At 39.4% G+C, this 14,813-nt stretch overlaps 1 protein-coding gene across 1 annotated transcript; it reads left to right on the top strand.

The window, feature by feature from the left end:
* The first annotated feature begins 3,041 nt into the window (after positions 1-3,041).
* cpxm1a (carboxypeptidase X (M14 family), member 1a) lies at positions 3,042-14,492 on the top strand. Its single transcript, XM_085142712.1, has 13 exons — positions 3,042-3,495; positions 4,323-4,432; positions 6,439-6,578; positions 6,761-6,845; positions 8,149-8,299; positions 8,399-8,484; positions 8,626-8,749; positions 9,458-9,654; positions 9,812-9,991; positions 12,329-12,623; positions 13,032-13,171; positions 13,257-13,359; positions 13,747-14,492. Exons 1-13 carry the CDS (start codon positions 3,084-3,086, stop codon positions 14,067-14,069), a joined length of 2,346 nt encoding a protein of 781 aa, XP_084998838.1. The 5' UTR covers positions 3,042-3,083; the 3' UTR covers positions 14,070-14,492.
* The last annotated feature ends 321 nt before the right edge of the window (positions 14,493-14,813 follow it).

The raw sequence follows: 14,813 nt of genomic DNA, 5'->3' as shown, positions 1-14,813 counted from the left end.
TACTTCTAGCAAAAAAGTCCCCTAATTTAAGTAATGAATAAGTGTGTAACAAATATTTTCATATCTTTTTCAGAGTCGAATCAAACAATAAAAATTAAAAAGAATAAAAAGAATAATTTAATTCCCTGTAGGAATTGTAGACTGTGACAGAATGAGTAATTTCGCTGGTCTTTCCTTTCATCTGCTGTCAGACTCAACAACAGAGACTTCACAGATGACCATACACACGCACACAGACACACACACAGACACACACATCCACACATGTGCAATACCACTAAGTTTAATTTTTCTTACAAAACATAGCATTTTATTTTATTATGTATAGCATTTTATTCTATTGTATATAGTATTTTATTCTATTTGATATAGTATGTTATCCTTTTTTAAAAAATCTTATTCTATTACATTGTTTTCTTAATTCTTGCTGCTTGTAACTTTGCACTGTCCACTTTCTGCCGTGACCCAACAAATGTTCCACATGTGGGACTAATAAAGGTTTATCTTATTTTATCTCAATATAATTTTTTTTTTTTTTAAAAAGAAAAGAAAACTGGACCTTTTCATCTGAAATCATTGTCCAGCTTTAAGAGGGTTTTTTTTGGACATCATGGGCTGCTTTTTACTTATTCTTCACACAAGATTTCTCCTAGTCAGTTCTCCAAGTCATTATTCCTTTTAACCAAATGACAAATTACATTCTCTGACTGTCTCTTTAGGGTCATGAGATGCGGCTCTGAAGCACTGATGCACTGCAACTTTTCATATATATATATATATATATGTGTGTGTGTGTGTGTGTGTGTGTGTGTGTGTGTGTGTGTGTAGAGAGAGAGAGAGAGAGAGAGAGAGAGATACTTTCCCACAAACTGTATCTGCAGGTCATGTATTTGATAGAACCTCTTCAGGAACTTATTCCTTCATTGTGCTGTTTTTACATATGCAGCCTGCAGCAGTGGGTGGAGTATTTCCATTTAACTTGTAGCAGTGGATGAACTGCTTCACACAAGAGACAGAGACTCCTTGTTTTGCTTCAATTTAAGTTAATTAAATTCCCCAAACCATGACAGACATATGGGTAAAGTTCATGACTGTACAGCTTAAATATAATACAGATTTACGAGTGTAATGCTGCAAGGTTTATGTGGATACAAACAAAGAGGAGTGACGTGTACTTAGTGCATTTGTCGTTACACAAACCCTATACAACATGTTATATTACATAGACAGAGCTGAGTCAACAACAAGCATATGGCTGTTTGGACAGTTAAAATTGTCTAAGCTGTGATATATTAGATGATTTTATGTGGGAAATGAAACAGCAGCTCATCTCATGACCCACTAAGACTCATGAACACAACAGGCTGATGACACACAGATAAAAGAGCTTTTCTCACAGTCATAGCACCAGACAGAGGTGGAGGAAACATGAGTCACAAGAAATAAGAGTCCCTCTGAATGCAAATGTACTTAAATAACACAAGGTAAAAAGATGTTCTGCCGAAAAGTGGTTGCGAAGTTCAGAAACATTGTATTCGCTGCTATAAACCAGTAGTCCAAACAGACCTGGAGAAATATGAGACGTACCTGTGTGTTTTTTAATTTCCATGTCAAATCCTGAACTCATTAGGAAGACGAAGAAACAGAGACTAAGCTGCTTCTAAACTGTAAGAAGCCTGAAACCTAAACCTGAATGTTTCAAAGGATATCCTGAGTGGCCTGATATCAGATGAAACCGTCATGTACACTAGCACATTCTGACTGTTTGCTAAAACAGTGAAAACATGTACCTGCTAGACAGGAATATTTGTCTTAAGGTCAGGCTTTTTGGGGGGTGGTGAAAAAAACTCCAGTAAAGCCTATTTTCTATCATTTCCTGTTTTAACCAGAAAACCTCTTTACTGCACGGAAGCTATGGAGGCTATTTCTTATACTCTGACTGAGAACACCCAAATGTATTTACAGCCGTACATAATGTTTATTACCTGACTTTTAGAGCGACTTTCTAAATATACAGTTATGCTTAAAAGAAAGCACAGATTCTTTAAACTCGGGACATCATTTGGTTCTTAGCATGTCTTAAATGAGTTAAACAGAACTTCAGCAGAACAACATCAAAAAATATATTACTACACCAAAATGATCAAATGCATTTATTTAATGATCATCAGAAATTGTGAACATCTCCATAAAAGTAGACGTTTTATCATTCTGCTGTACTGGAGCATTTATGTCAGAAGAGGCAGCAATCAGACAGTTTCCAATCTTCCCAGAAGTGAAGGTCGTCACAAATTGACCGTGCAATGCTCAGAGAAGCCACAAAAAATCTAAGAGTGACATCTCAGACTCAACAGACCTCAGTTAGCATGTTAAATATTAAAGTTCTTGACAGCACAATTAGAAAAAGACCGAAGCTTCTTATTTGGGAGGTTCGCCAAGAGAAAACCTCTTCTTTCTAAAATCATGCCAGCATCGCTTAGCTTTGCAAAGTTATGTGTGAACAAGCCACACAACTTCTGGAACAATGTCCTTTGGACAGACGAGACCAAAGTGGAGATCTTTGTCTGTAATGCAATGCTCCACGTTTGGAGAAAACCAAACACAGCAAAATCAACACGAACACATAATACCAGTGGTCAAGCACGGTAGTGGAGAGGTGATGATTTGCGCTTGTTTTGTAGCTACATGACCTGGATCATGCAGAAAACAATTACTTCAAATTATTGCTGCTGAAGGTGGTTCTTCATGCACCAAAACCATTTCATTTTTTAACTCATTGTGGACAACTTGTGCAGTCCTGTTCAAAAGTCTGAATCATTATAAGAGGACTAGAAACCCCACTTGTCCAGTGCTTTAAAACTACATGCTCACTTTGTTATGATAAACACATTTCTAATCATCATTTTAACAAATTTTTTGAAGGCAGCTCAGTGTTTGGTTCACACAGGCACACACAGCCTATATTGTAACCATGCACAGATACATTTGCTGTCACAATTCTTTGCAGGACTTCAGCTGGAATTTTGGGAGGGAGGAAGAGTGAGGGAGTAAAGGGAGGTGGGACTGAGGAGGAGGGGAGGTGGATGGAGGTCTGGCTCTGTCATCTCATAAACCAAAGGGGAATTTTTTCCCCCCCTCACTCTTCTCCAGCAACAAAGACCAGGATGGAAAAGTCATTGTGCATGCTGCCTGCAGTGCTTTTTCTGGGACTTTTGACACACGGTGCTGCAGCACTGATAAACACCACAGCACCGACTAAGAGTTATGCATTAATCAACTACACAACAACAACAAGGCCAACTCTGAATTGGACCGAGGCTGTGACCGTGAAGGGCGAGAGCAGGGACGGAACGACTCCAGCAACAGCAGAGCCAGACATTTTCACCACCACTGTCAGAGACAAACAGCTGGACACCACGGACACCAGCAAAGAAAGAAACAAGAAAGAAAAAGACCCAAGAGACCGCAAGACTGAAGATGACAAATCAAAACTGGGTAGGAAAAAAATTACCCATTTAGTCAGATTTTTGCATGAAGCTGTGTTATGAGCTCCAGTATTAACTCCATATTAATTAAAGAGTCAATTAAATTGTGATACCTACCTTTTTAAAACCTTTAAAACAAATCAAGCTGTAAAAGTAGATGGAGATAATTATTGCTATTATTATATTATATTTACAATCATAGAAGGTCAAAAAAACCCAGTAAAGTTAGTTTGAAGTTTAGTTTTAGCTTAGCTTAGTTTTTAAAAATCTCTTCTCAGTCAGTCACTTAAAGGAATATGTATTCCAGCTATACACAGCTGTATAACACTGTATAGCATTTGTTACTGCTTGTAATACTTGCTGTATCAATATGTTGGATTTAGCTGTTTTGACCCACTTGTGACTGATGTGAATGTTATTAGCTGTTCCCTAAACCACAGAATCCCCTGCAGCTGTAGCTCTCACCTCCCTGATCTGCTGAACATTTGACTTTTCTCCACTGTGTCTCAAATTACATCCAAAGCCTCCACTATTTCCAATATCTGCAGCTTCTTCTACTCCCCGAAACAAGCAGAGCAGGGGGAGGAGGAGGTGAGGGGCCTCCAGACTTCCACAGAACTGGCCCAAGATGATCAGAGATATTCCCCATAACAGCTTGGAGCTCGGTTTACATCTGGCATGTGTTTGCTTACTCAGACAAACCACAAAGAGAGAGAAAGGTTAACCCTTCCGCTGTCGATCTCAGAGCTGCTTCTGCAGAGGATCAACATGTGGAGACAGAAACCCAGAGAAGATCTTATCGCGTGATGATTCTTTTCACTTTTGTTTTCCACGCAGACTGTCCTCCCCTCGGCCTGGAGTCCCTGCGAGTTGATGACAGCCAGATTCAAGCTTCGTCCTACCAGCGGTCGGGGCTGGGTCCTCACAGGGGGAGGCTGAATATCCAGGTCAGTGGGTCAGAGGCTATTACAGACACTCATCTCTCAGCATTTTGGAAAGCATTGTTAAATTTTATTAACATAAACAAACTGCACACATTTTTTAAAAACTTGGCCCCTTTGAAAATCAAATAAAGAAATACAACCTAAAATTACCTTTATTAGTTAATTTAGATTGACTGCTACTTCAAAGACATGAATTTGAATGGATTAAATTTGATGAATCAAGCTGAATCTACTGAATACTATTTTGTTATGTTTCAAATGTTGTGTGTGTGTGAATCTCCAGTTTCTATGCAAAGCGTATTAAAAACGGTTAAAAAAAATTATTTCTTCTGTCAACATGCAAAATCTACAGATGTTTAATTTATCACCATAGTGAAGAGAAACGTCACCATAAAGGTCCAGGAAAAACTACAGTTACTTTTTGTTACGGTTACAATTACTTTACTTGAGACTCAGTTTAATGTGGAATCAAAGATTTGGTCCAAAGTACCAAGAAAGTCCACTGGGAAGTTGTAATACATTATTAAATGTCTGGTGCTTTGAAGTTTTTTTTTTGTTTGTTTTTTTTTTTTGGGGGGGGGGGGGTTCAATTCAATTAACTAGAAATTTATTCTCGCTTTATTAGGTTCTCTTGTTCAACTGTTTGTTAATGCAAATATCTCATTAACCTATAATATGGCAGCGTCTGAGTGCATTTAGGACACACACATGGTCAAGATGGTCTGATGAAGTTCAAACTGAACATCAAAATGGGGAAGAAAGGTAATTTAAGTGACTTTGAATGTGACATGGTTATTGGTGCCAGATGGTCTGTGCATTTCAGAAACTTCCGATCTACTGGGATTTAGCCACACAAGCACCTATCGGGTTTACACAGGATGGTCTGAAAAACATCAGAAAATATCCAGTGAGCTTCAGTTATCTGGGAGAAAATACTTTGTTGGTGTCAGAGGTCAGAGGAGACTAGCCAGACTGCTTTAAGCTGATAGGAAGGCAGCCGTAACTCAAATAATCATTCAGAATAGCATCTCTGAATGCACAACAAGTCGAGCCTTGAAGCTACAGCAGCAGAAGACCCACTAGATGGAAGTGCTATTGGCTAAGAACAGGAAACTAAGGCCACAATTCACCAAAATTAGAAAACAGAAATTTGGAAAGACACTGATTCATTTAAAAAGTCTTGAACATTCTTCTCTTCGTAATCACCAGAGCCCTACTCAACAGAGCACCTTTGGGATGCAGCTGGAAAGGGATATTCACATTGAGAATGTGCAGCTGACAAATCTGCAGCCACTGCGTGTGATGCCATCATGTCAATGTGGAGCAAAATCTTAGAGACATGTTTCTAGTACCTCGATAAATCGGTGAGGAAATAATGTATTTCTGTAGTTCAGTGTACCTAATAAAGTGGCAAGTAAAGTAAGTGTGTATTTCTATTAAAAGTAGAGAAGCTGAGTTGGTTCAGCCAAATCAATCCACCATTTCGTTGTACATGTACAATAACAATAAAGGGCCATTCTATTCTATTCTATTCTATTCTATTGTATAATCAGATATCTTGACTAATTTGATCTCCTAATGGGATTAGCCATTCCTTTCAAGTTGTCATATTTAACTTAAATACTTATTTCTAGTGTTTATTACAGGAACTATAAATTATAAAGTATCCACCCTTTAACTTAGCAGGCTTATTAGTTCTTGCTTGGCTTGTAAAATTAGCCAATAAAATAAAATCTATTCATTGTTTGTTCCAAGAAAAAAATGTACAAAAATTAAATGAAATAATCTGATGAATGCAGAGCCAGATGTGTTTATCACTGCAGCCGTCCACTCCTCTTGTTCTGCAGTCCAAAATCTTGAGTCTGGAGTCTGAAAGTAATTATTTCAAAATAGGGTCAGCACTCTTATGCAATGCTTCACACGAAGGCCAAACCTCAAGTTTTCAGGGAGTGTTTCTTGGATTCTTTGTGACGTGCGTTTTTCTTTTTTTCTCTTCTTTTTTTCCCAAGTCTGGCATTGAGGATGGAGATCTGTATGATGGAGCTTGGTGTGCCGAGTATAAGGACCGGCACCAGTGGCTCGAGGTGGATGCCCTTCATCTCACTCTGTTTACTGGAGTTATTCTGCAAGGGCGAAACTCCATCTGGAGGTCAGGTAGTATCAGGATTAAAGCTGAAAATCAAAATAATTTGTTAGCATTATGGACATTAGCTCTTCGTTGACCATACTGTCTAAAGCAAAGATGGAGTGCTGTGGTATTCTTTGGCTGCCCGCTGCAATGAGCTCACTGAAAAAATATACGTTTGTTTTCATTTTTGGTCTATGTCATAGTTGGGACTGGGTCGAAACCTACAAAGTTCAGCTGAGTAATGACTCTGTAACCTGGCATACCTCCATGAATGGGACGCAGGAAGCGGTGAGAACTACTTCTTGTATTCTGCGATTTAAGGAACATAGATGGAAAACAGATTTTGAAGTTTCTCTGCCAAAGTGAAATATAGACTGTAAACCAAAAACTTAAGTATTGGTGCAGATTAGAGAGGACTCAGAGTGAAACAAATACAGTACGGCAAAAACTGAAATTCGGGGTGGCCTTTAACTCATTATAACACACTATATCAACAAACTAAAGTACACATTGATGCATGCAGCATGCAGTATGCAGCATGCAGTGTGTACAAAGAAATTTAAGGTGTGACTGAAAACTGCAGTTCAAACTCTTTTTTTGCCAGACGCCACATATTTTGGAAAGTCCAAGCTCTTTCCAAGGAAATGAAGGCGAAACAAAAGTTTTCCACTTCATTTTAAAGCCATTGCTAACTCTGCCAAGAAGGTCATATTTTCAGCTATATTTGTGTTGTAATCATTAGCACAGTGGGCCGAGCAGGCAAACCATCTGCCAGAAGGCAACTGCAGAATCAAACTCAGGCCCACTTCCTGCATGTTCTTCCTCCGCTGTCCTGTCACCCCACGACTCAAGAGCTTGTAGCACCTATTTTAGCAGCAACAACTTGAATTGTTTTGTCTACGACTTTATCAGTCTCTCACATCGTTGTGGAGGAATTTTGGCGCACTAGTCTTTATAATCTTGTTGCAGTTCATTGAAGTTTGCCTTCTTAAGGTCTGGACTTTCACTGGTCCATTGCAACACCATCTTTTTCAGCCATTCTTTTGTGGATTTGCTGTGATTTACTTGGGATCATTTTCCTTTTGCATGACCCAATTTCAGCCAAGTTTTAGCTGTCCAACAGATGGACTCACATTTGTCTCTACAATACTTTGGTATACAGAGGAATAAGTGGTCACCTCAATGAGTGTAAGGTACTCAGGTCCCGTGGCTCCATAACAAGCCCAAATTAAAAGCACCGCACCACCGTGCTTGACAGTTGGTATGAGGTGTTTGTGCCGATACGCTGTGTTTAGTTTTCTCCAAACGTAGCACTGTGCATTTTGGCCAAACATCCCATCTCTTCAAAGGACATTGTTCCAGATGCCTTGTGGTTGTTCTGAGGCAATTTTGCACACATAAGCTGTGGTGGCATGTTCTTTTTAAAATGAAGTTCTTTGGAAATGGCCTAATAAACATTGTAAATAAAACCTGATAAGGCCAGATTACTTTTATTTTATCCTTATATACAAAAGCTTAGAATATATAGAGGGTCTGCTATCTTTTTTCCATGACTACACAAACTTATATGAACTCACATTGAATTGTGCAGCTATTTGAAGGAAACCAGAATCCTGAGACGCCGGTTCTTGGGCTCCTTCCTGTTCCCACCGTTGCCCGTTTCATCCGCATCAACCCACAGACCTGGTACTCCAACGGGACCGTCTGCCTCAGGGCTGAGATACTTGGCTGCCGTGTTCACGGTAGGAAAAAAAACAGTAGTGGAGAGGGACACAGCATTTATTGTGGATGTTCAAATGCAAGAAAATATGTAACTGGAAACATCTGCTACTTTCTTGTAGATCCATCTGACATTTTCTCAGCGCATGAATCAGGATCCAAGGATGCTCTGGACTTTAGACACCACAACTACAAAGAGATGAGAAAGGTTAGGAAAGTTACAGGATGAGTGGCTTTCCCATAAACACCAGGGTTTTTACTCATGCTCTTAACGGTTTGCAGATTTGGTAAAGGTTCAGCTTTAACCCTTTTAAGCCTTACACTCAAGCGTGTTTTCTGAACCCTGAAGCTCATGAAGTCTGTGACGGAGGAGTGTCCCGACATCACCCGCGTCTACACTATAGGGAGGAGCTACATGGGCCTCAAACTCTACGTTATGGAGATCTCAGATAACCCGGGCAAACACGAAATCGGTAAGAGTTGAAGATATTGGAATGAAACCTTCTGGTTTGTCATATTTCTCAAGTTACCCAGAGTTTCGCAGCTCAGAGGTGCAGTTCAATGTCCACCATTGTTTATACAGCCTGATTTCTGCAGCAGCCCCACACAGGGAGGCAGGGGGTCCTGAGGAGAAGGCCTCTCTTGTATAAACAAATGATTTTATTTCTTTGAACCATTGCCATTAGATACAGGCTTGTGTTTAAATGTGATCTGTGGCCACTCAACATCTGCCAGCAAGATTAGTAAAATCAAGTTTGGTACAGCTTGTCTTTGTTTCTTAAAAGAAATGTCATAAACACATTTCAAAATCACTTTGCTCCCAGGCATTTTGCTCTTATGCGTCAGCAGCTGTTTAATTGATTTCATGGAGTAGTGATCAGTGCCAAGTCTAAGAGAAAACACTGAGGCCTTGAACATATTTTATTTTTGTGGTAAAAGCCCAGACTTCAGGTCTTTGGAGTCATGTACTTGCCTGGCGCCAAACTGTTGCCTAACACAGACTGCTTTATCTGAGCAATTAAATGTCTTCCTAGTGTGCTGCTGAGCTTTAGAAAACAAAAATAAACTTAAAATCTTAGATAATGTTTAATATGACCTCCTTTTAGAAGTGCTCCAGTCAGTTCTTCCACATATTTTTATTCCTTGGCGTGTAAAGGGGCTCTAAATTTTCCTCTTGGCAGGGGAACCTGAGTTTCGCTACGTGGCAGGCATGCATGGAAATGAAGCTCTTGGTCGAGAGCTTGTCCTAAACCTCATGCAGTATATGTGCAAAGAATACAAAAAGGGCAACCAGCGTATTGTACGGCTGGTCACCGAGACGCGAATCCACCTCCTGCCCTCCATGAACCCAGATGGATATGAGGGGGCTTATGTGAAGGTGGGTAAATCTTAATTAGGCTCATGTCTTGTTCTTTTTTAAAATAAATAAATATATATATATATATATATATATATATATATATATATATATATATATATATATATAAAATATGCTCTTTAATAATCCCCACATTATACTTGTTAATGTGGTGTAGGGTTCAGAACTGTCTGGATGGGCTGAGGGACGATACAGCTTTGAAGGAATCGACCTGAATCATAACTTCCCAGACCTGAACAACATTATGTGGGACACCGAAGAAAAAGCAGCAGATAAATCCAAAGTGCCCAACCACTACATCCCCATCCCAGAATACTACACCAAAGAAGACGCCACAGTAAGAAATGCATCTTATTTGTGCATTTGAAAAATTCATTTCATTGGCACCACCTGGAGGCTATTTTAACATTGACAGGAAATAGAAACTAAAGCATTAAAATTGACTACAATGTTACAATGCTCACTGTTTTGTTCTCACGAAGGTCGTGAGAAAGAGCAGCTTTAGTCAGCTTTAGTCGGCGTGCCATTATTTTCATTTCATTGACATGCAAAGGCTCAGATCAGGAAATCATTTCAGAGCCAAGAAACTAGTTTTCCTGAAAGCCTGAGGATTGTCACTCAGTGTCTGGTGACAGTGTTCAAGGCAAACACAGGCTGAAATCCTGCTTAATGACAGAAAAAGATCACCAGATCTACAAGCTTTTCTTTGGTGAATTTCTTCTTGGGTGTGTTTTGTTATTAAAAAGGGTATTTATTTAACTGCTTCATATGGGTTAGGATTATTAATCCTGTCATCTGTGTTTTATTCTGAAAATCTTTCCAGTGTCTGATTATTTCCCCTGAGAACTGTACTTATGTACCAGTTTTAGGAGCTAGACTTAGTGTTTCCACTTGTTTGCTTTGTTGTTAAAAGTTTGACTTTGTGACATTTCAGGGTTCAGTATTGTCTTCCCTCCTTCTTCACATACATCTGACAGCAGAATTTACTTCACAAAAACAGTGGGCTCCTCCACGTTTAAAATGTCTGCGAGTTGTTAGATGTTTCATCAGTGTAAGCAGTGCATAGATCTAATGAGAAATTACTCGTTTTATCAGACATTAAAGTTGTTGAATGGAAAACAAATGAGAAAAAGGTATATGTTAAAAACCTGTTCAAGATCAAGTCCACAAAAGTTCACAAAAAAGAACAAAAGTACAAAATGAGAGCAAGTTTTTCTGTGCATAATTTAGAATTTTCCTCTCCTTCTTTACTCCATTAACTCTCTGACTAGAGACCAATACTGGACTTTTAAATCAATTTTGAATTAATATTAATCAATATCGATACAGACATTTGGTGTAGAGACACTCCTGGCCATCAATTTGCAGGTTGCACAAGGTTGCACATATGCAGATTACAGTCTTTGCCATGTTGGCTTTACTATTATTAGTCAAGATCATGCTAGAAAAACAGGAAAAGAACTTTAAAGTGCATATAGAAAAGATTTTCCAAAAAGTTGCTCTCACTAATGCCAAACACGCAGTCGCTGATCACACGTCAGAAGTGGCTTACAGAAGTTACACAACTGATTTATGAAGATATACTAGAGTGCGTCCTGGGTGTCATGAAGACAATCCCACCACAACATTATGTCTAAGAACATATATTTCTTATAATTGCTCATCAGTGAAACACAATGACTTTAAACACTTTAAAAAAATCTTTAGACCCTCTCACTCTCAGGAGAGAGGTCTGGGAAAGTGATTTTCTAGAGAACTGATTGGTCAATAGGAGGTGATTTCATACCTGTTGATCTCTAATCTGCAACACAACCTCATGTGGAGCAGGTTGGGTTCGCAGTTTAAGTTACCGTGGCAATAAAATCAGAAAGGTCAACCCCGAAGTTACCCAGATAAGGTCAAATCTTGCTTCATCGTTTTGGACGCCATAACGTAGTACATGTCTCTGTCTAACTCTGCTCGGACCAGCTGTTTTTTGGATTTGTAGTATTTACATGATGCCAGCAGGAAAGGAGCGCCCTGCCTTTAATCTTTAAATTTTCATCTAATCTTTATTCACCGATTTTTAAACACCAACAGTGTTAGATCAGCAAATAGCTCATATTGGCCTAATATCAGTCGGACTGTATCTGGCAGTGTCTTCCATGAACAAAGAAAATAGTCCAAAACAAAAGCATCATACACTCCGTAACAGGAAAACAGGGTCAGTTAACAAATCAGGGAATTAGAAACATCTGGGCAACAAGGCACAGGTCAAACTAATCATGATAACAAAACAGAGGACATAAAACTAAATGCAAAACACAGGAGACAACTAACTAGAAAACTAAAACAGGAAATAACTAAACAGGGAAACTTGGACACCACAGTAAACTTAACATAAAGGGAAAACCCAATGAACCTAAGACTCTCATACACACAGTAACTGCAACTAAGAATGCTAAAGAAATAGAAAAGCATGCTAAGAATCAAATATAACATCAAAGAGGAAAATATGATAATGCGCTGTAGTACAAGACAAATAACCTAATAAAATAATATGTTTTCACCTTTTTTTCTTTACTTTTAATACTTCAGCTTTTTATTTTTTGAATACTGCATGCCTTTTTACTTTTAACAATTTAGTTTTTGCAGATTCACATGCTTAAACTAAACTCCTTCTACCTCTGCCCAGGTTGCACCAGAGACACGTGCGGTCATCAGCTGGATGCAGGACATTCCCTTTGTGCTCAGCGCCAACCTCCATGGTGGAGAGCTTGTTGTTACCTATCCCTTCGACTGCACCCGTGACTGGGCGCCGCAGGAAGACACGCCAACAGCAGACAACGCCTTCTTTCGCTGGCTGGCCTCGGTCTATGCCTCGACTAACCTGGTGATGGCCAACCCGGACCGACGTATCTGCCACTACGAGGAATTTCAGTTACATAACAACATCATCAACGGCGGAGCCTGGCACACGGTTCCTGGCAGTGAGTTTCATCAGTCTGTTCTGAGCATGATTTCCACCATCTGAGACTCATCAGACCCAAAAAATGCTGCATCGTCCTCTGCAGAGGATGTTGTGTGATTTCAGTTAGTGTTACAAAACAAGAGAGCAGATTGAAACACTTAAAAAAATTTACTACCAATGTGCAAACATCCTGTCAAATTACATATCCCTTAAATTAAACTAGGCTCCAGTACATATCAAATTTTAATCTTGCTATAATTTGCAAGCTTAAAAAATACATCAATATTTAACCAAGTTAATCACTGACAGATGTCATATTTCTCTCTATTCAAGGATCAAATTCAGTTCTTTTCCCCCTTAAACCTATAAATTGCACGACTGTTTCACTCAATATTTACTGTGTTTTCTGTGCCTGCCTTTCCTGCAGGTATGAACGACTTCAGTTACCTGCACACCAACTGCTTCGAGGTGACCGTGGAGCTGTCCTGTGATAAGTTTCCTCATGTTAGTGAGCTCCCCATCGAGTGGGAGAACAATAAGGAGTCTCTGCTGGTTTACATGGAGCAGGTAAACCTGTTCAAAGAAAATTGTACAAGTTATCATGTGGTTTTCAAAGCAGTGGCTCACACAGCAGCATTTTCTCCTCTCTCAGGTTCACAGAGGCATCAAAGGTGTGGTCAGGGACAAGCTCACCAAAAAAGGAATAGCAGATGCTATAATCAAGGTGGAGGACCATGACCATGACATCCGATCAGGTCAGCCAGTTGATTTTATTTATCTGTTTTAATCTGATTTTCTTTCTAATGAGCAGGGTGTTAAAGTGAAAAGTGTCAAACTACCATCAAATGCATCTTTGTTTTAGCTGTATTTCTGTGTATACCAAGTTAACAGCCTGTAACCAAACACACCGAAAGAACCATTTTGACAATTGCTGTATTTGAACTGTTGTAAATGACTTACTGACCTGTAATCCGTCAAACATATTCTTGATATCAAGCCATTTGGAGCCCCAAAGAACATTTTTGTCACAAGATGCTGCAATCAGTTTTTGGCAAAATTATTTATTTATCTTCTACAGATGCATTAACCAGTAAAACCAGAAGCTTAGATTAAAATTCTGCAAACCTCATTTTTTTCTGTAGCCACTGATGGGGACTACTGGCGTCTTCTGAACCCAGGCGAGTACAAGGTGATCGTTTGGGCCGTGGGTTACTTCCCATCCATGCGTCGGTGCAATGTCGGCATGGAACCAAATCCCACCATCTGTGACTTCATCCTCACCAAAACACCCATCCAGAGGCTGAAGGAGATCAGGGCCAAAGGGGGGAAGATCCCGCAGGATCTTCAGCTGCGTCTTCGTGCTCTGAGGCTCCGAAAGCTACGGGCTAGCACCAAGGCAATCAACCGCCGCAGGGAGGGTCAGCGGATGAGAAGAGCTCGGTCCTCTCAAGCCTGGAAAGCATGAGAGGAGATGGGAGAACGGGTTCATGAACTGTCCTCTGGGAAAAATTACATTTCTGCTGTTGAAGGAGCTCACCTGGTTGACAAAAAGTATTTCTCAAATATCAAAACATGCAGACCGTTGTATGTCTGATACTGTTCTCAGTTTGGGGACCCTTCAGGCTATGACAGGCACATAAACTCTTGGGGACATTGTCATTGCAGAACAGGTTTTTAAATTGGTTCAAGTATCCTTAAAAGTTACACAAAGAGTTCCTAAATTGTGAATTTACTGGGTTTTTTTTTTTTTTTTTGTACATTAACTAAGGTGAGGATTTCAGTGTCAGCTGGCCTGATGTCATAAATTTTCTAAAAGTGTTTTTTTTTTTTTTTTTAGTTTGGTTGTCTGACTAAAGTCCAACTGGACCAATAAAGTTAAATAACTGTGTTATCCAGTGTATTTAATCTGAACTTAAGGTTAACAGAAGTGAACAGCTGAAAGAAACTGCCATTGGTTGCAATTTGAAAGTGAGGACATGAGATGAGTGGAAGGATGAAAAAGAGGGAAATCTGTGTGGCACATGGACAAACCTCAAATCAAATGAGCTTTATTTGTATAGCACGTTTAAAAGACATCAAGCGTCAGCTAAAGTGCTGAACAGACGGACAATGTAGTCAAAATAAAAGAAAGAATTCAAATAAATGAGATAAAAAAATAATTTTCACTGTGAACATCTAAATAAAGCCTGTGGCTAGACACCAATCTAGC

The sequence above is a fragment of the Neolamprologus multifasciatus genome, chromosome 19 (assembly GCF_963576455.1).
Source record: "Neolamprologus multifasciatus chromosome 19, fNeoMul1.2, whole genome shotgun sequence".
NCBI classification, from domain to species: domain Eukaryota; kingdom Metazoa; phylum Chordata; class Actinopteri; order Cichliformes; family Cichlidae; genus Neolamprologus; species Neolamprologus multifasciatus.
The sequence above is the reverse complement of the archived record's forward strand: the minus strand, read 5'-3'. Positions and strand labels throughout refer to the sequence as shown.

Coding starts and splice junctions, on each gene's coding strand:
- cpxm1a (XM_085142712.1), top strand. CDS start 3,084: ATGGAGGTCTGGCTCTGTCATCTCATAAACCAAAGGGGAATTTTTTCC. Junction 9,992..12,328: donor ACACCAAAGAAGACGCCACA/GTAAGAAATGCA, acceptor ACCTCTGCCCAG/GTTGCACCAGAGACACGTGC. Junction 12,624..13,031: donor CTGGCACACGGTTCCTGGCA/GTGAGTTTCATC, acceptor CCTTTCCTGCAG/GTATGAACGACTTCAGTTAC.